The sequence below is a fragment of the Pyrgilauda ruficollis genome, unplaced genomic scaffold (genome assembly GCF_017590135.1).
Source record: "Pyrgilauda ruficollis isolate IOZ18807 unplaced genomic scaffold, ASM1759013v1 scaffold117, whole genome shotgun sequence".
NCBI lineage: Eukaryota > Metazoa > Chordata > Aves > Passeriformes > Passeridae > Pyrgilauda > Pyrgilauda ruficollis.
In genome coordinates, this window is record NW_024509988.1 from 304,355 (window position 1) to 323,837 (window position 19,483).

Here is a 19,483-nt window from a genome sequence, read left to right on the forward strand (position 1 = left end):
TTGGCTGAGCACCCCCTCCCCCATGCTGAGAAAAGACCCTTTTTTGCTGTGACAATTCAATATAATTGAAAGTTTGCTTAGGAAAGAGAGTCTTTTTAACAGAACATGCTCACAGCTGAATCGATATGAATTATACGGCACAGAAGATGCCTAGGGTATTAAAACATTAATTAAGTAACATCATGCTCCCATCTAACCAAGAGCACAATACCATTTATAGGTACCGCTGTCTGCTCTCTGGGGCAGTGTGAAGTCTCTCCTCTATCACCGCAGAGGCTGGGGGAGACCTGGAGATCCTTTGGCTCTGGCTCCTTCCCAGCCCAGGCAGATGCCATCCCTCGGGATGGGGCAGTGGGCACAGCCAGGTGTGTCTCTTGTCTCTGTGTTGCTGCGGCCCTGCTGCCACCTGTGCCCTGCTGGTGGCTTGGGGTGACAGCTGGTTCCTGCTGGGGACAAGCCACCAGAGCCAGCCCCACATAGCCTGGCCAAGGGGTCGTGGCTTTGACTTGTGGAAGGTGCCAGCAGCTCAGCACTGACCTGCCCGGGGAGCCGAGCGGTGCCGTGCCCACGCAGCAGCGGCTGGATTAGCTCACATCAGCCCGGGGACTCACACACTGATTCCGCAAAACACCAAAATAGAAAGTCATTGGAGTGAAATCAGTGTCTTCACCACATCCCCTCTGGCAGAGCGTTAATTAAAATGACTCTCTAGTGCTTTAGATCATCAGGTGTACCTTGTTAACGAGCTTGGAACAGAGAACCAGCTCCACACTGGAGTTTAAGCACTCATGGAGTTAACCCTTCCCCACTGCTGGCACAGCCCGGCCTGGTGGCCGTTTCCAGCACATCCCGCTGTGCTGGGGACGGCTCAGCAGCCCTCCAGTGTCCTTCAGCCCAGGCGTGGGCACGGGGCCCTGCCGGGGCCAGCGGGGCCTGGCACAGGGGTGGCGTCGCCGCAGCCGCCGCACGGTGCCTGGGATGAGCTCCCGGGCCCTGCAGCTGGAAATGCAGCTGGAAATGCAGCTGCAAACCCATCGGCCAGGCACGTCCTGCTATGGTTGTATAAATATGCATTTTTTGGCCTGTAAGAGTGCACTAGTGAGAGCTGAATCTCTTTGAGATGATGGCAATGAAAGGTCATTAAAAATCACTCCCAGCCTTCTCTTACCAGAATCACAGCATGGAAAAACCTTTTTATTCCTGTCAGAGGTTTGCACAATTCCCATGGATGGGCTGCTCTGTGCAGGATGCTGCGCAGAGGTTTTTAGTTTGCAGCTTGTGCAGCTACTCGAGGCCATTTACACCTTCCTGAACACAACGAGGCACTTCCTCAAGCGTGGCTGTTTTACAGTGGAATTCAACCCAAGAATAAATAGCAATGTTATATAATAAACTTACAAAGCATCTGGCCTAGGAACAGGAGAGATGTTAACGCACACAGTGCAAACAGCAGCAGGAGGAGGGTCACACTGGCGACCCCGTCACTGCCGCAGTCCTGCCTGCCTGTTAAAAAGGCAGGATGGAGTTTTCCTATTAATAAAACCCCAGCCAGCTGAGAGACAATCCAGATCCTCGTCTGTTTAGGCTCATGCCAGCGGAACAGTGCCCAAGCCAGGGACAGGACAGGGCAGCCTGGCCAGAAGAGGGTTTTAAGAGTCCTGAGCTGCAGTGAGTCCAGGTGATTTGGCCTCTCCACCCGGGGTGCCCATGGGGCAGGGGGTCGCCTTTGGAGGCTGCTCCTGGGGCAGGGGCTGGGGCAGCTACGCCACAGCGTCCGGAATCACGGGGACCTTGGTGGCTTTGACACACTTCACTTTGTAATTGAGGGTCTGTGGAGCTCAGGTCACTCAGTGTGAATGTTAACCAAGGAATGCTCCACACCCCTGGGAGCTGTCAGATTTCCTCCCCGCACCGTCTGCTCCACTGGAGACCACGGAGCTCAGCCCTTCTCCCCTGGAGGGGGAGGAAGCCCCTCGCTGTCCTGGCAACTGCACCAAGGACACCCATACTGGCAGATGCTTGCCCCACCTGCAGTGGTGGGTGTAAATTATTTATCACTGTGGTTATAAATTAGAGATGAGCTGTGGCCTCTGTGACTCCTTTTGGATGTGGTCCCTGTTAGTGGATTTCAAGCCTTTTCTGCTGCAAGGGGCAATTTTTGGCAAGAGAATTGTGTACTGAACACTCAGCAGTTCCTCTGGGCTCCCTCCCTGCTGCACAGGGAGTGCAACGAGCTGCCACTTACCTACTTACCTGCGTCTTCTTTCCATTTATCAGCACAAACAGATGTGATTTTTTTAGTTCGCAGGCTTCAGGATGGACCATCAAGGCATTGCACTTTCCCTTGAACCATTCACTACAGAACCATGCCCAAAATCCTTTTGCAGTCATTTAATAAAATCAAATGCAATTTAATGTCCTTTCGACACACAGAGCATCCCAAAGCTGCAGTACGGACGGCGCTGCTTGGCTCACTGCTTCCACTGGAAGGGGATTCACAGCATCAGCCCAGGCACGGTGGCCCTGACGGGAGGCGCGGGACGAGCGCGGGCAGCCAGCGGAGCGAGGACACGCGTGCGGCACGCGTGCCCTGCCGAGCCACGCCACGCCACGCCACGCCACGCGGCACCGTCCCACCCAACACGGACCCAGCACCGCGCACGCGGGACATTGACACTAGAGCTTTTGCTCATTTTTTTTTTAATGTATCACAATGAGCAGGAAACATACGTGATGAAATAGTTCCAAAGGAGTATATTCAATTACCATCTACAGTCAACTCAACTATGACAACAAAGTCTTTTGTGACAAGTTTTTTAAAGTTTTGAAAGTTCCATGTGGTTTGTTTCTGTCAGTCTCATGTATTTTGGTACAGTTCGAGATCAGCATTGTTACAGTAACAAAAAAGCTAACAAGACTACAGTATAGAAAAACACCAAGAACATCATTTTTGGTTTCACTTGCTCTAGTTTTTGTACATTGCAAAGGCTGTTCATAACCCTCTTCACCTCATTTATGCTTTCTGTTCTACCGAAACTCGCCCCCCCCCAAATAAAAACAAAAAAATAGTCGAAGTTTTGTTTCACAGTGGGCAGTATCAGCGCCAACCAACCGACCAACCAACAATAAAGCGACCGACCGACCGACCGACCAACCAACCAACCAACCCAACTTCTGCTTCTATTTAAAAGCTTTTATTTTTTTTTTTTTTTTAAAGCAAAATATATTTTGGTGAGCGTGCTGGCTGTGTCCACCCACCTTGTCCCCTACCAGCCCCAGGTGGCCCCGCACACCCCTGACGCTTCTCTTTATTATTCTCAATTGTATGAAACTTTGGCCATCTTCACCACTTAAAAAAGCTTTTTATTAAAAATAAAACAGAAACCCGCTTAATGCTAAGTTTGAAGTGTTCTCCCCGTGCCCGGCCTGGCCCTGCTCTGCCGCTTGCTGGAAAGGCCACGCGGGGGCTGGGGGCGGCGCGCAGCCGGACTGCAAGAGGAGGAGGAGGAGGAGGCAACCTCGCACGGAAAGAGTCTCTAGAAACATTTAGAAAAAATACAAGGAAATGAATTTATAAAACCTTTTAGTGGGTGGGAAGGAGGAGGGGGAAGGAGGAGAGAGAAATTGCACTATGACCAAGCAATATAATTAAAAAACGAAACAAAACAAGACATAAGAAAAGGATTTCCAAAAGAGACCTTGCAGAATTGGACAGATAAAGCTTGTGTTAAACTGGGAACTGGCATCACAGAGAGAATCCAAAACAAAACAAAACAAAAGAATTTCTATATGATACAGACAGAGTAACATACAACAGTTAAATGGCAAAAAATATATATATATATATTTCATAGAATTACAAACAAGATAAAATAATGGAAAAAAAAAACTGTACAACTTTAGAATTTAAAAAATGTTCATCTCAAACACAGGGAGAAATACAAGAACTTCTGTTAAAGAAAACAGTTTGTTAGAACAGCAAACGCTCCATGGGTACGTGGTTCTGTTTTTGACACCTTATGCTACAGCTGGGTCCCGGGAGGAACATCCGGTAGTTCGCGCTTTAGTATCAACTACTTAAAAAACAATTAAAAAAGGAATTTGCACTGTGCATTAGCCTAGTCAGAAATATGTACAACAGTTCAGGATCTAGTCTTTCGTCAAACTAAAACCAAAACTCCATAAAAATATAAGTGTCCCGCTAGAAACCGAAGCCGCGCTCCGATGCTCCAGTCTCTCACGGAGGTGGCGAGCGGCTTCGGCCGGGGAGGAGCGGCCGGAGGCGGCGGCAGGAACCTGCGTTCACAGTCTTCCAAGTTCCCTTTTGAAGCAGGAGGAGGATGACGATGGTGGGCAGAAGGCTCTCGTGCTTTCGGGCAGAGGAAACATGGTGGAAAGAGGTTGTTTCTGTTGGCATTTGGTTATGGAAGGGAACAGCAAAGTATCTACGTCTCCAAAAATCTACATTTTAGCAGCATAAAGTTTTCCTTTCAAAGTCTGGGCCAGTTGAGGTGCGTGCGGGCTGGGGGGCCGGGGGGCTCCGGGCCTCCCTGAGCCTGGCACCCGGTGCTGCCACTGAGAGATCTTGGAAAGAGAAACCTGCCTGGGGTGCACTGGGTGCTCACTAAGAGTTGTCTCTCTGCTTGCAGAAGAAGCACAGATAACAACCTCGGTACGTTTTTTTATTCTTTATTTAAACTTAGACTTGTTTGTTTAAATCAGAAACAAATTCTCAAGTAAAAAGAATCCTTTTTGCTCATTCTGCACCAGTGGTGAAGGGTATGTCTTTGGATTTTATTTAAAGCATGAATTTTCTTTAGAGAAAAAATGTAACAAAACCTTTTTTTTTTTTTTTTTCCAAAAGAAGGAACAGAGTGCAGCCTAATTACACAAACAGAACCAATGCTCAGAGGTCAGGAACAGAGTCTTTGAAGCATTTACAAAATGAGTAAAGGAACAGGGGAAGAAAAAGAGAAGAAAACAAGAGAAATGGAAAATAAGAATAAAATAAGTGCACAAGGGTAACAGACATAGGTAAATCGCATGTATATGCCTTAAAAAGTTTCAAACCCCCAACAAAAAATATTCTGCAAGGGATCCTACTGACCCCCAAAACCCTTTGAACTTCTTTCTTTAGTTTTTATAAAATAATTATGCAACCACCCTCTAAGAAATGAAGGTAGCAACCATAAGTGGAAGATTACAGGATGGGGACGGGGATAAAGGTACAAAGGGGAGAAAAGCTCAGGCGAGTCGATGGATCGCAATCTATCTGTCTAGGAATGAACAAGACAACATCAAATGAGAAGCCGTCAGCTGGACCATACAAAAGCTAAATGTACACAAAAGGGTTTTTTCTTTTAAATCTACCATACTGCTTCAGTTCATTTCCAATGCAACAATCTACTCAACACCAAAAATGGTCATATCTATCATAAATACAGAAAGTCAGTTGTTTTAAAACTTATTTTTTTAAGCTCCAAGTCCTCAACACTCTTTGTGTGGGTTTTTTTTTTTTTTTTTCTGAAAAGTGGGAGTGCTTAACTTTTCCCCTTGGAATTGGCTTCAGCAGAAAAAGCTACCCTTAAAATCCCCGAAAAGCTAAAGCAGTTCACATTGTTTTTCTCTTGAATACTTTCTGCCCATTTTAAATTAACAAAAAACCCTCCCCAAAAACCAAAAAACAACAACAACAAAAAAAATCCTTTTCTGGAACAAAACCAAACCAAAACAAAACCCCCAAAACAAACAAAAGAAATTATATATATATGTATATATATATATATATATATATATAAAACAATGATTCTGAAAACAGAACAAAGTGTGAGCGATTGACCTGAGAATAAAAAGACATTACATTTCTTTTTTCTTTTAGCAAGCCATTGGTATCTGAATGCTAAGATAGCAAGAAATTTAAAACTGTCTCCAGGTGGGCTGCTTTCCCATACAGCGCTGCCGGGCTCTGCTGTGCTATCGACGGGGGATCGGACGGGGCAATGTACAGGGGTGCGAGCTCCGCGGGCGCGAGGAGGCAGCACGGCCTTCGTCTCCCAGACCAACAGTACCTTCCAGAGGACAAATGTAACAGATTTTTTTTTTTTCTTTTTTTAAGTTTTATTTTATTAAAAGGAAAGGAAAAAAGAAATGTAAAACCCACCGGCATCGTTATATGGGAAAACAACCCACGCTTTTTCTTTTTTTCTTTTTTCTTTTTTTTTTTTTTTTGGTTAGAAGCTTTGGAATTGCAGTTAGTCTATTTTTGAAATTGGTTTGTTATTAACTTTTTTTATTTAAATTCATTTTCATTGTTCATCTTCAAAGCTTACAATCTGAAGGTGTCCATTCCTATGCTAGCTAGACCACTGTCCTTAGGGCAGCCGGGGTCCTGGGGCCCCTCCGCCGGGCTCGCCGGTCCATCTGACTTTTGGCTAAGATCCGTGTCAGACTCCTCCGAATAGTCGTCTGTTGGCATCGAGGGCTGAACCCCTGAGGTGCTGCATGAACTTGAGGTAACCGTTGAAGATGAGGAGAGAGGAGGGAAAGGCGGCGGCGGCGGCTGCCCGGTCGGGGCGCGCGGGGCTGCCGGGGGCCAGGGCTTTCTGGAGGCGTGGGGGGAAGCCGGGGGGGGCCGGGGGGGCGGGGGGCTGTCGTTTGAGTGAGCGGCCGACTGCGAGGTAGATGCGGTGCTGGGGTCGGGGGGGCAGGCAGAGTGAGGTAATAGACTGGGGTGCTCTTTGGCGTTTCTTGCTGCTCTTGTGATTGTTCGATGTTTGTGCGGGGCTGACTCGAGATGCTGACTGAGGGCTTCGTCCCCACACACCGTGCTCTCGCACGCCACGCACTGGTACGAGCCGCTGCCCTGGCCGCTGCCCGTGGGCACGTGAAGCACCATCTCATGCAGGTTCGCCACAGACTGGCCGAAGAAGCAGAGGGACTTCAGGTGGTCGCTGGCCGCCTCCTGGTCGCCGAAGCACGCCTGGCACTTGCGGCAGACCAGCTTGTACTGCACCTTTGGGACAATGAAAGGGTCGCAGAGCGAGTCCGCGCCCTTGCCTTCTGCTTCAGGCTCTTCTTGGGGTTTGGGCAGGAGGGGGGACACCTCGCGGGGTGCGTTCTTCTGCTCTTCTTGCTTGGGGGGTTCTTTGGCAGGGTCTTTGTCCGGGGTGGCAGCCCCCGTGGGGACGGGGGTTTGGCTTCCTTTGGGCTGCTGCGGTTTCTGCTGCTGCTGCTGCTGCTGCTGCTGTTGCTGCTGCTGTCGCTGCTGCTGCTGCAATGCCTCCTGCAGACTCTGCTGGTATTGCTGGTACTGCTGCAGCAGCGAGCCAGGAGACAGCCCCAGCAGCGCCTGTGACAGTGCAGGGCTGTAGGGGAACAGCCCCTCCATCCCATACATGGGCTGCAGGTACCCGCTCTGCAGGGCGCCAGGGATCTGTGGGGCGTAGTAGGGGGAAAAGCCGGGGACGAAGTAAGGAAGGAACTGGCTCGTCAGCAAGGTGGTGGGGTCCGAATTGAGGGCGGCCTGCAGCGCCTGGAGCTGGGCAGGCTCCACTGCGTACTCCATGGTGGGCAGTGGGGCCGCCAGGGTGCCTGCTGGTGCCTCCCCCTTTTCCTTCTTGGGCCCTGGCAGGGTGTCCCCCTTCCCCTTGGGTGCCTTCTCCTTCTCTTTTGCCTTCTCGTTCTCCTTCTCCTTGCGCTGTGCGGGGGGTGGCTGCTGCGGCTGCGGGGTCGTAGCTGGCGGCTGCTGCGGGGCCACGGCCGCCGTGGCTTGTGCTGGGGTGGGCGAGCTCAGAGCGGCCGGGGGCTGTTTATTTGGTAATCCAGAGGTGGGGAGGCCGGGTGAAGGGACGCTTGTGCTGGGCAGGCCCATCAGGCTGGGTTTGGGAGAAGTTAAAGCTGCAAGAGGAAGAGAGAGAGGTGAAAAGTCACATTTGTGCTGGGCGGGCAAAAAGCATGAGGAAGGTGACCGCAGTCCACCCCACAACCTGTAGCCTCCATCTCTTCTGTAGGAGGACAGCCACCAGCCTGAGCTGATGCCTTGCTGCAGCACAGGTCAGAGAGCCCATCCCTGCTGCTGCTCCCTCTGGAAAACAGCTCCTGTCCCACCCCACAGGCCCCCTGAGCCCCCACTGCCTTGGCCGCGCTGTCCAGAGGCACTTGATGGGTGAGGGGGACACCCACCAGCACCCAGGGTGCCCAGCACAGCTGATGTTTTCCTGACTCCTCTGAAATTCCCAAATGACTGACACCTGTGTCAGCATCTGCTCTAACAGGCCCTTGGGCCAAAGGACTCCAGTAGCAGGATGGTGCTAGGCCAAAGGGTGAGAACGCTCAGCACTGCTCATCTTGTAGAGATCTTCACAGATTGGGAAGCCCCAGTCATGGCAACTGGAGACTGAACAAGCCCTCCCTCCCATCCATCCATCCATCCATCCATCCATCCATCCATCCATCCATCCATCCATCCATCCATCCATCCATCCCTCTAATGCCAGGGGCTCTGGATGCTCAGCTTCTGAGCAATTCCAGAGTTTATGTGGTGTTCAGACATCTCTCCTGGGCATAAGCATCGTGTTTTGGGTGGAATTAAAAATGCAGTAATGCTTCCTCATTAAGGAGATAGATTAATGGTGGAATGTGAAGCTTGTCCTTCCTCCTGACAGGAGGAATAGCCTCTAACAGCACTGTCCCTGGTGCCAATTTCTGCTCTCACAGTGGCTGGGAGCAAGAGGAGTGTGGCTCCTGGAGTCACCTCCATTAGTCATGGCTGCTGCAGCTGGAAAATATGCTCCTGAAGAGGAACGTTTTGCTTGGCAACTCCCGTGATGCCATTTGGGGAAAAAAAACCCCCAAAATAAAGCGTGAATATCTTGCTGGCTCAGCCCTGTACATCCCCCATCTCCTGAGCAGGAACCTGCTGTAAAACCCACGAGCAAAACCCGACCAGTGTGTAACAAACCTGAGTCCCACTGCTGTGGCAGGGCTGCTCAGAGCCCAGCCTGGGCAGGAACAGTGGGACCAGCCGTGGAGGCATGGTGACTTTTATTTTAGGTTGTACTGCCAAGGAGCTGCAGGAGGGCTGCAAGGAGGGTGGCTGCAGCTGGGAGGGTTCAGCCATGGCTGACCCAAACCCTTCTGAAACCTGTGTATGCTCCTGATGGGGTGCTGGGACAAGAATGATTTGTGACGACAGGACAGGTATGGAATGAGGCTCCATGCAGTGGCCCTGGAGATCTCGGATAAGGGCATGCTATATGTGGACACCACTGAAATGGATGTTTCCCAGCTGAACATCCCTGAGAGGTTCAAGTGAAGGAGCAGGAGGTAATTCACAGTGTTCCTGGATGCATGGCCTTATCTGCTCTGACAGGCCCGGAGCTGCCGTGGCCTGACCTTTGGAGCTTTATCTAAAGGCCACAAACAGACTGTTTGACTTTCTAAACAGTTCAGTCCTGTCTAGGCAGTCACTGACAGCATTTAAGATTCATCAGATGCAGTCCCATCTCCCCAGGACACATCCTGGGCTTTGGAGAAAAACAAAAACAATAATATGGACTGAAGTGCAAAAAAGTAATTTTAGTTTTTTGCTATAAACTTGGGGCACTAAGCAAACAGTGCAGCAGAGCAACCTGCGACAGGGTGATGATATGGTTTGCCAAAGAGATGCTTCTGGCCGAGTGCTCTGAAACAAGATCTGTGGTGAGAAGGGCGACATGGAAAACCCCTTGCATGTGCAGGGGTCCTTCAGACACATAATGAAATAAGGCCTTGGGATCACACTTTTTAGGTCACTGCTGGTCATTGAGCTGCACTTTCCACTGCCAGTGTTTGCTACATGGCTTAGACTTTCCACGTCCATGAGGTACAAAGGAAAGGAGCATTCTCAGATGAAGTCCATTCTCAGATGAAGTCCAGTATCTGACGTTAGGCCACCCAAAGGATTATGACAAATTTCATTTTTATGCAGCATTGTTAAGAAAAATCTTATTTTAATACAAACTAGATTTGTCCCACAACGACACCATTTTTTGTTGAGGATGTGCTTTCAGGTCATACCCAGTCATTACTCAAAACTGATCCTCAGCTGCACTGGGATTTGTCCCAGAGGTCACTTCAGGGACACATAAAGATGCTCTGGGCATCTGTCACCAGTGCTACCACGCACACCACACCTTCCCCTAGAAACAGTTTGGATTTTTGAATGCTTGGGATGGCACCACATAAACTGAATGTCAAAAGGAATAATGAACAGTGTATTCAGCACATTATTCTTTCTGTTCCATTGGATAAATCTTCTATACTCCACTTCCTTGAAGGAGTTTCAGGATTTCTACACAGGGATATGCAACATGTCTAGATGTTACTCTAGTTCAGACTTTGCTATAAAACTTCCTGAGTTCAGGAATTAGATAAAATACCTACGGCTTTTTTGCTGTGAAGTCAACATGCTGAACTAACAGGCCAAGAATTCTGTTATCAGTCATTCCCGAGGGAACAACTCCTTGTGCTAGGTATGTGCCAAGTGAAGGTGTGCCTAAGCAGGGTAACACCAGTACCCACCTGTGTTGGATGGAGTGAAGCCAGGTAAGGATGGGCTGTTGAGGCCTGGGAGCAAGACTGGAGGGATGCCCTGTAGCGCTGGGTACGCAGCAGGAAGGTTCAGAGCTTGCAGGGGCGTGTTGTCAAACATGCCTTGCTGTTGAGCTGCCAGACCAAGAACCTCGTTGGCTTTTTTGATTCGGTCCAGCTCCTGCTGAGCCATCAACTGACGTACAGTAGCTGGGTCAAAATACTCCTTTTCCTTATCCAACTGACTTCCAATGGTTTCTTTAACTTTGGAGATATGCTGTTGAGAGAAGATATGGTCACGTACAGACAGCCGAGCGCTGTACTTGATGCCACACAAAGTGCACTCTGTTTTGGGTCCCTCGTAACTTGTTTGGTTTATACCAAAATGCTTGGCCATGCTGAGTTTTGACTTCTTCTCTTTCGCCCTCGCATTCTGGAACCAGACCTGAACAACTCTCTTTGGCAGTCCAATGTCATTGCCCAGGACCTCACACTCCAGCATGGTTGGTGTCCTGTAGTCATTAAAGCATGACTTAAGAACCTTGAGCTGGAGATTAGTCATCTGAGTGCGAAAGCGTTTCTGCCCGGGCCGGTCCCCGCTTTCGCCAGACTTGCTGGCTGAACCACTGGCACCAGGGCTGGGCGAGCAGGGGTCTGCAAGGCTGGAGGTTTCACTATAGTCCACGGTACCTTCATTGTCGTACTCTTTGCTGTAGAAGCTGGGAGCTGGGCTGACCAGGCCAGAAGACAGACGATCTTCATATTCAGACATTGCTATCATGGCTGCTTTAGTCAGTCCTTCGCTGGGTCCTGATGTGGATTTGGTTTCGGTTGCAATCCCTGTTGCACTATCGTTGTCTGCGTTCCCTTCGTCTCCTGTGGTAGTGTCTGTGATTGCAGTATTGACAGAAGAGCAGTCATCATTGTCCAGCTTTGTCTGGTCAAAGTTCAGATTGACTGAGGACATGGAGGGACTCTCAAAGTCTTCAACCCCTTCCACCTTAATGGAAGATGGACTCAGCAGGGTTCTAGGTGACAGTTCCATACTCTTGTTCACCGGGGAGAGGGGAACGCTCTGTCCGTCGCTGCTGGTTGGTGGCATGTGGGAGAAGCTGGCTCCATCAAAGATGTCTCCTTTCATCTGGAGCCCCCCGTCGCAGTCCAGAAGCATAGCAGACAGCGTCAGGTTGTACCCAGCTCGCTTGGCCTCGTGCCAGTGACGGGACCGGATGTGAGCTTCCAGAGCTGTCTTTGCTTTAAAGAGAGCTCGGCAGAAGGGACACCGTCTGTGGGCTTGGGCAGGCCCCACAGCTCTGAACTGCCCCTTCCTCTCTCGTGCACGGGTGTTCTGGAACCAAACCTGTACCACGCGCTTCTTCAAGCCCACTTCATGTGCAATGTGATCCAGCATCTTCCGTGTGGGGTTGGAGTCGAGCAAGTACTTCTGGTACAGGATTTCCAGCTGCTCAGGGGTAATGGTTGTCCTTAGGCGCTTATCCCTTTGGGGTTCTTCTCCCCCAGTCCCACTGTCATTCTCTCCAGGGCTTGCACTGGCCTTTTCCTCCAGCTTTCTCTTCAGCGTGTTCATGGTGGATGTTGGAGTCGACGGTGAGGTGGCTGAGCTTGCTGGAATCTGTGGTAACGTTCCAGACAGCAGCTGGCTTGCCAGTAGTGGATTACTGGGATCGAAAAGCATGAATGGCATATCCAGTGTTCTGTCCAGGAACGGGGGGTGGATAAACTGGTTCTGTGCACTCAGGAAATGGAGCTGCTGATGCTCTTGCCAATGCTCAAAGGAAGGAAATGCCAGTTTACACTGGTCACACTGGTATGGGATTAGCTGAGGAGGTAGGTTTGCCAGCTGCTGAGGGGTGGATGTGTGAATGGGTTTGAGGGAGAGGTGTGAGAGCTGAGATGGACTTGGACTTGACTGTGACAACGAGCACTGAGGTGGCTGAGGAGGAGGTGGCTGTTGCAGCGAAGAGGGGGAGGATAACTGTGAAATCTTTTGGTGTGCTGAACTTGTCTTTTGTTCTCCTTGGTCCTGTTGCTGCTGAGGCTCTTGCTTTGGTTGCACTTGCTTCTCTTGGGTTTGGTTTTGCTGTGTACTTGGAGGTTCAGACTGCTTTGGTTTCTCATCTGTAGCTTCTGCTTTAGAACTAAAGGTGGAGGAATCGTCTGCCTCTGCCGTGAGCTGCAGAAGAGCTGAGGAGGTCGCATTGGCTGAAGATGTAGGTGTGCTGTAAGCTTGTGAGGGCATCGGGGTGCTGCAGGAGGAACTGGTTGGAGTCAAGAGCTCTATTGCATCCATAGAGTCTTCGTTCTGGCTATCATCCTGTCCATCCTCATCCTCATCTTTGTAACAAAGCTTCTTCTGGTGTTTAATGAGATCAAAAATGCGCTGAAAGACCAGACTGCACTTTTTGCACTGGTAGTTCAAGTTGCTTGTTCTAATGTACCTGTCATTTGTGAGCTCCCGTCGCTCCCCGTCTTTGCCTTCTCCCTGATTCTCGTAGTTTTTCCTAGCTTTCTGACGGGCATTCTGAAACCACACCACTATAACACGTGTTGGGAGGTTCAGCAAGTTAGAAAGCTGCTCAAATTCATCATCCTTTGGGTAAGCATTGGCATCAAAGAAATCTTGCAGGACTCTGAGCTGGTAGTCAGTAAAACGTGTTCGAGAGGACCGCTTGCTTCCCCAGTACTCCTGCTTTTGAGGCTCTGGAGAAGGAGGCCGTGAGTCTATCTTCAGCTCTTCCAGACTGGTAATGGGAGGGTTGCTGAAGTTGTACGGGGAGTCCTTGTTGCGTTGGCGCTCCTTGAACAGGGTGTTTCTGAACCAGTGCTTGATCACTTTCTGGGGCAATCCAGATTTGTCTGCCATCTCTTTGATCTGTTCCTCACTTGGGGAATTGTTAATGTCAAAATACTGCCGAAGGACTCTGAGCTGGTCATCGGTGATCCGTGTGCGTGGCCTCTTGTTCTGCTGCTGCTGGAGAAGGCTGGGGTTGAGCTGATGCTGGTACAACTGGGCCAAGTCGGCGGGCAGGGGGTCTACAGGGCCCAGCTGAGGCGGCAGCTGTGCTGGCAATGTCTGCAGGGGCATGGTTTGCATCATGAGCGGTGAGAAGATGGGCAGCTCCATAGGCATGGAGAGCTGTGTGAGCGGCACAGACGGCTGGGCTGGTGCGATGGTGGGAGAGGTGATGGGTGGGGCAGAAGTGGGGATGGCAGGAGCAGCAGCCGGCTGAGGAGGGGCTGGAGGCAGCGGCGGCGGGGGCGGCGGCGGCGGGGGCGGCGGCTCCGGGGTCTGCGGCCGCAGCGGGTACAGCTTGTCGTAGTGTTCTCTGTATTGTTTGGCAAATCTCTCTAACTGCTTAAAGGGAAAGTAATGTTGGTGAACGTGCTCTTGGTGGCTCTTCAGGATGAGGATGTTTGAGAAGAACTTGCCGCATGTGTCGCACTCCAGCTTTTCCAAGTTCTCACCTTGCTCTGTCTTCCCATTTTTCTTCTGCCCCTTTTGCTTGTTCTCATTGTACTGAATGACGAGCTCAAAGCCAAAGTTTTCCAGCAAGGCTTTGGTGGCGTTGCCCCTCGCGTCAGAAGCAATCCGTGGAGGCAGTATGGAGGGCTCTGAACTGCTGCCTGGCACAAAGTCCTTCTTCTCTTTGGGCTTTAAGTTATCAGGAAGAGACTCCTTCAGTGTTATGTTACTGTCTCCCCTCTCTGCGCTTTCCCTTTCCCGTGGGGTTTCTTTATCTTTCTCCTTCACTACAGATTTATTCTTCTTCTCTGGGTGCTGGCTCTGCTGTAATAGGACGGAGTGGGGTTGTGACAAGGACAGCTGACCTTGCTGCTGCTGCAAGAGCTGTGGATGGCTCTGCTGAGGGAGCTGAACTTGTGCCTTCAGGTCCTCCAGCAAACTTGGACCCGTCCCAGTCAATGTCAGCGCACCACTGGTGACAGGCAAGCTGACTTCTGGATTGAGCTGGAACTCAGCACTGGGGATGTAGAATGGGAACAGAAGATGCTGCTGCTGCTGCAGCTGCAGAAGGGTCTCAGTGGTCATTGGAAAGTGCGGCAAAAGTGCTGGGTTGAAGAGCTGGGACTGCAGGAGAGCAGCTTGCTGCTGCAGCTCCTGCTGCAGGTGGGCCTGGACCTGTGCCTGTGCCAAGGTTTGAGCTTGTTGTTGCTGCTGCTGCTGCTGCTGCTGCTGCTGCTGCTGCTGCCTGGATGCAATCATGTCTGCCAGCTTCTTGCGGTTCACCTCTTTGGGCTCTGCAGGGGAGGAGATGTTAGTGCTTACAGCGTTACCCAAGGGAGGAATTCCCACACTGTCACTGGAGACCTGGTTGAGTAGGCTGGGAATGGGAGTGGTGCCTGAAGTGCTCGTGCTGGTGGTTGCAAAAGCATTGCTGTTGGTGGCACTCACAGGGCTCGGCGTGGACGAGCCCAGGGAGAGGCTGCTGCTGCTGCTGCTGTTGCCAGCCCCGTTGCTGCTGCCGCCGGCCGCCTCCAGCTTGGCCGCGCGAGCCTTGGTCTGGTGCAGGACAGACCTCATGTGGATCTCCAGAGTCGAGCTCTGGCTGTAGGCCACGTTGCAGGTGTTACACTTGAAAGGTTTGTTGTCTGGACTGCTGGTAGGCTCAGGCTGCCCAGTAGCAGACTCTTGGAGGGCTCGTTTCAGTTTATGCAGATGAGAAACAGAATTGTAATGTACCAGGAGAATGTTCTTCTGCGTGAAGGACTCCTTGCAGACTGTGCACTTGTATGGGCGAGATGGATCTAGAAATTTCTCCATAGTGAAGTTAGGGCCCTTCCTAAAGGGTAAGGCCCTTTTTGGTTCTGAGCCAGAGTCCTCTTGCACCGACCCCGAATCGCTGCCTGTTGGGCTCTGCTTATCTTCCAGGTCGCTCTCTTCTTCCTTATCTTCCTCAACTATTATTGTGTGGTCCTCGGCAAGTGAGGGGTCACCCATAGCAAGGAGGTCCCCATTGACCAAGAGACCACCATAGAGCTGCTGAATGTCAGCCTCACTCAGCTCCAGGTGGCTGGTTTCCAGGTGCTTCTTCAGGGCCTGGAAGGTTCGGAAGCTGCGCTGGCAGAGGCAGCACATGGTGGCTGCCCGGATGACGTGGTACTGGGAATGGAGCTGCAGCTTCTCAATGGTTTTGAAGGCCAGGCTGCACTGGTTGCAGCGGTACTTGTAGACGTGGCGGTCAGAGACCGGCAGCTGAGGCCGCTTGGCATGGACGTCGTTGAAGTGTGTCTGCAGGGCTGCTGAGCTCTTGAACACCTGGCTGCAGCCCTTCTTCCAGCACAGGAAGCCAGAGTCCTCCCGGGCAGCGCTCGGATCAGCTGGAGTGGGCTTGGGGTCTCCGCTGTGCTCTGCACTGTCTGATGACAAAAGGGTCTTCCCCACATCCTCAGAGGTCTCTGTGAAAACAGAGCAAACCCAAAAATTACACCAGCACACCAAGGTAGATCAACACTCCCTTTCAGTCCTGAATACTCTGTGATTTTTGATCTCCAACACGACAAGTATTTCTAACATTTCTCCTCTATCTTCATTCATTTGTTTCAACACCAGCCCATTAACCTCATCATGGCCCATTGCATAAACCTACACAATTTACTTCCTTGCTCACTTTGAATATCTGGAAATTATTCACACACACATCCCTTAGTGCATTTATCACCTTCAATTCTCCCTTTCAAGCAAAAGCCATTCAGCCACCTCTGTCTTCACTGTTCCTTTTTGATGTTTCAAAAGCCTGTTTTTGAAAAAGAAGGCTCATCAAACTGAACATAGTATTTGAGTCTAGGTCCTATCAAAGAGAGGATTAACAGGAATGAAACTGGTCCCTGACCAGGTGATGGAGCTGGGCACTGGTGGGACAGTGGATCTCATTGACCTGCACTCACCAGACTGTTTCCCCTCCCGCTCCTCTGCGCCTGAGTTCCCATCCTTCTCTGGAGCAGCTGCTGGAAGGAACATGCTGCTGGGCATCATCACCTCAGGGGTTGTCACCTAGAGACAGGGGAAAGGACATAGGGAGAGGAAAAACACAAGAAAATATTTTAAACATCTCCAGCTGCAAAACTAGACATCAGTATTGTGAAGTCAGAGGCATCATTTTTCCCAGCTCACTGAAGACTTCGTATTTATTAGACAAAGCTCAAATCAGTCAAAAGTGTTTCTACAGTTACATTCTGGACATAATTAGCAGTGCACACTTGAAGAATAATCTTATTATTAATATTTTTCCTTTATGTGGAATTCAGACTTTGATCACTGACAATGTTTTGTCATGGGCTGTGAAACTTCTTGTGCAACCAATTAGGTAGATAAGTTGAAAGGCCCACCTTAAGCTGCTGAAAACATAATAAGGCCCCTAATTAAATCATACCTAGTAAAGTACACTGTAATCTTGAACCAGGGAGCATTGCAGCACTGTTTTCAAAGTGTATCGATGCAGGGAAAGGAGGGGCATGAGAAAGAAAAGTACAAATAAGGAGAGAGGTGACAAAGGAAAGGATGAATAAGAAAAGGACTAAAGAGAAAGCAAATTGTGAAATAAAAAGCTTTTGGTAACCCTTTCCTTGCTCTGACTGATGCATTCTCTTTGCTCCTCTTCAAGTATTTGGCTAGATCCTGCACCATCAAAATCAGTGCAGTGCTGGGACACCACTGCTTCTACAGAGCTGGAGAATCAGCATGGCTCAGCTGGAGAGGGTCTTTGGAAGAGCCAAATGTGCACACTCATCCTGTTCTGAAAAACTGTTTCTTTGGATATACCTGGTCACAAACCATCTCACCAGCAGCCTGCACATGGCTGGCATCAGATGCAGGACAATGTCCTTTTGAATGTCTGGAGACAATGTCTCACACTGCTGGAACCCTGCCTCACAGCACAGGGACAGACAGACCCACGTCAGTGTCAGCACCCCTGTGTTTTCCAGCACAGGGCTCCCAGTGCTGTCAGTGCCTGTGGCAAGTGAAGACTCCTCTACAGCCTTGAGCAGCTGCCCACGCCACCCTCTGACACCCAGGGAGTGTTCCCCTTCCACCAGGTGCTCCTGCTCCCAGCCTCCCACTGCTGGGAAGGTGAGGCACAACTAAACACTCCCATTCGGGTCTAAGGCAAAACAAGCCTCTCCATCCTTCTGCTGGATACGGAGAGGACATCTGAACCCTGGATTTCAGGAGAGAGGGAATGTGTGTGGCTGCTGCATGCCACGTACCCAGCTTTCTGCACAGCCAAGGACCACAAGGCTCTGAGTGAACTGCAGGACATAGGAGCACACTTGTGGCAAAGCTGAAGCTCACAGAAAATCTCAGGATGAAAATGGCAGCACAGAAGTGGCTCAGGCAGAGCTGTGACCTGAGCTGTGAGGGATACAGAGCTCCCTCCCTTTCCTGGGCCAGCCACTGCATGGCAGCGAGTGCCAGGGCCCACGGAGCAGCAGAGAAGGCCACTGACATATCCCAGGAGGGGAGCTGAATGCACCAAACTCATTCCACCTTCTACTCTAAACAGAAGCATCTGATGGCTGTGGGTGGGTGGTTGGTAGACGTGAAAGGTCACAGAGTAATTTCCAGTAGCTGGGCTTGGAGGAGGGGGATGAGCATGGATACCGAGAAGGGGAGGCAAGAAGAAACTGTCCCTCTCAGGTCTAGCAGCAGGAAGAGCCTGCTTTCCTAGGATCTTTAGGAATTATGAAAAATAAATCATGAGAAATTAAAAAAAACCCCAACAGAGTAGAAAAAGAATAAAATTATCTAACACCTCAGCTGCACATCATTATAGAGCTGTGGCTTTTCATAGGCGTTACAGTACGGCAGCCGTCCCCACCACCACGCTCAGTACGACGGATCAGTAATTGTTTTCATACACTTTAATTAGAAAAACTCAGATGGCTATGAATAATAATGGAAAAGAGAGACTTTTGCACTTGAAAGGTTGAAGTCAATCAAGTGTGAATGACGGCAAAAAAGAAAAAAAAAAGACACCAATTCATCAGGCCTCTGTTGTCTCGCCGCGTCTTTAATCATAATTCCTGATTGGGATTCAAGAAGGCAGTAAGCAGCGGTTCTTTGTCTGCCTTCACCTTCCGTCAATTAACTCTCCCCGAAATATAATCATCAACCTCACATGCTCCTCTGCATCTTAATCTGGGGCTCCAAACCTGTAAGTCCTGCCCTATATGTGTTTAAGTAATTACCTTTATCTACCTGCATCTCCACAGCCACCATTCCTTCCCTTCCTTCCATCCTCCCTCCACCACAGAGGGGAAAAAAAAAAAGGAAAAAAAAAAAAAAAAAAAAAAAAAAAAAAGGAAGGGAAAAAAAAAAGCCTGTGGTGCATTAAATTGCTACAGGCACAAAACTCCCAAAGGAAACAGAAAAAAAGCTTGGAAAAAAGTGCAGGGAACTAGAAATTCTGGGTATGGATGCGGGAACTGTGGCGGTGCAGGCGTGGGCTGGCCTTAGGGATCAAACCACTGAAAAGAAGGCACTGGTCAGCAACTGGACTCACTCTAGTCCTCTGGCTCCATCCAGGTGACTCCTGTCCCTTTCCTACACCACGATCCAGGGCAGGACCCTCCGTTCTTTCATCCCCATGGACCAGCCCTGAGCAGGTGGCAAAGATACAAGTGCAAATCAGCTGCACATCCCAAATCACTCTGCACTGACACGGAATTCCAGGCTGCCTTTTTTGAAGGGTTTGTCCTTTTATACTGCAAAAATGTCAGAACACATCTCATTTCTTTGGACCTGCAGAATTCGCCTCACATGCTGAGGCTGCTTCTCGTATAACCCCAGAGTGGGGGCACGATGGGGCAGGAAGGTGCAGTGGCCCACAGCTCCCTGGCAGGTGCGACAGGAGCAGTGCTCAGCAGCACAGCATCT

At 50.2% G+C, this 19,483-nt stretch overlaps 1 protein-coding gene across 2 annotated transcripts in view; it reads right to left on the reverse strand.

The window, feature by feature from the left end:
- Positions 1-2,376: 2,376 nt before the first annotated feature.
- ZFHX3 (zinc finger homeobox 3) overlaps positions 2,377-19,483 on the reverse strand; it is a 138,160-nt gene continuing 121,053 nt past the window's right edge. For both annotated transcript variants that reach the window (XM_041483568.1, XM_041483562.1), the window contains exons 8-10: positions 16,495-16,600; positions 10,561-16,005; positions 2,377-7,896 (exon numbers count right to left, since the gene is read on the reverse strand). In XM_041483568.1, coding sequence (XP_041339502.1) covers positions 6,326-7,896; positions 10,561-16,005; positions 16,495-16,600 — 7,122 coding nt within the window. In that variant the 3' untranslated portion in view covers positions 2,377-6,325. The remainder of the gene's footprint in view (positions 7,897-10,560; positions 16,006-16,494; positions 16,601-19,483) is intronic.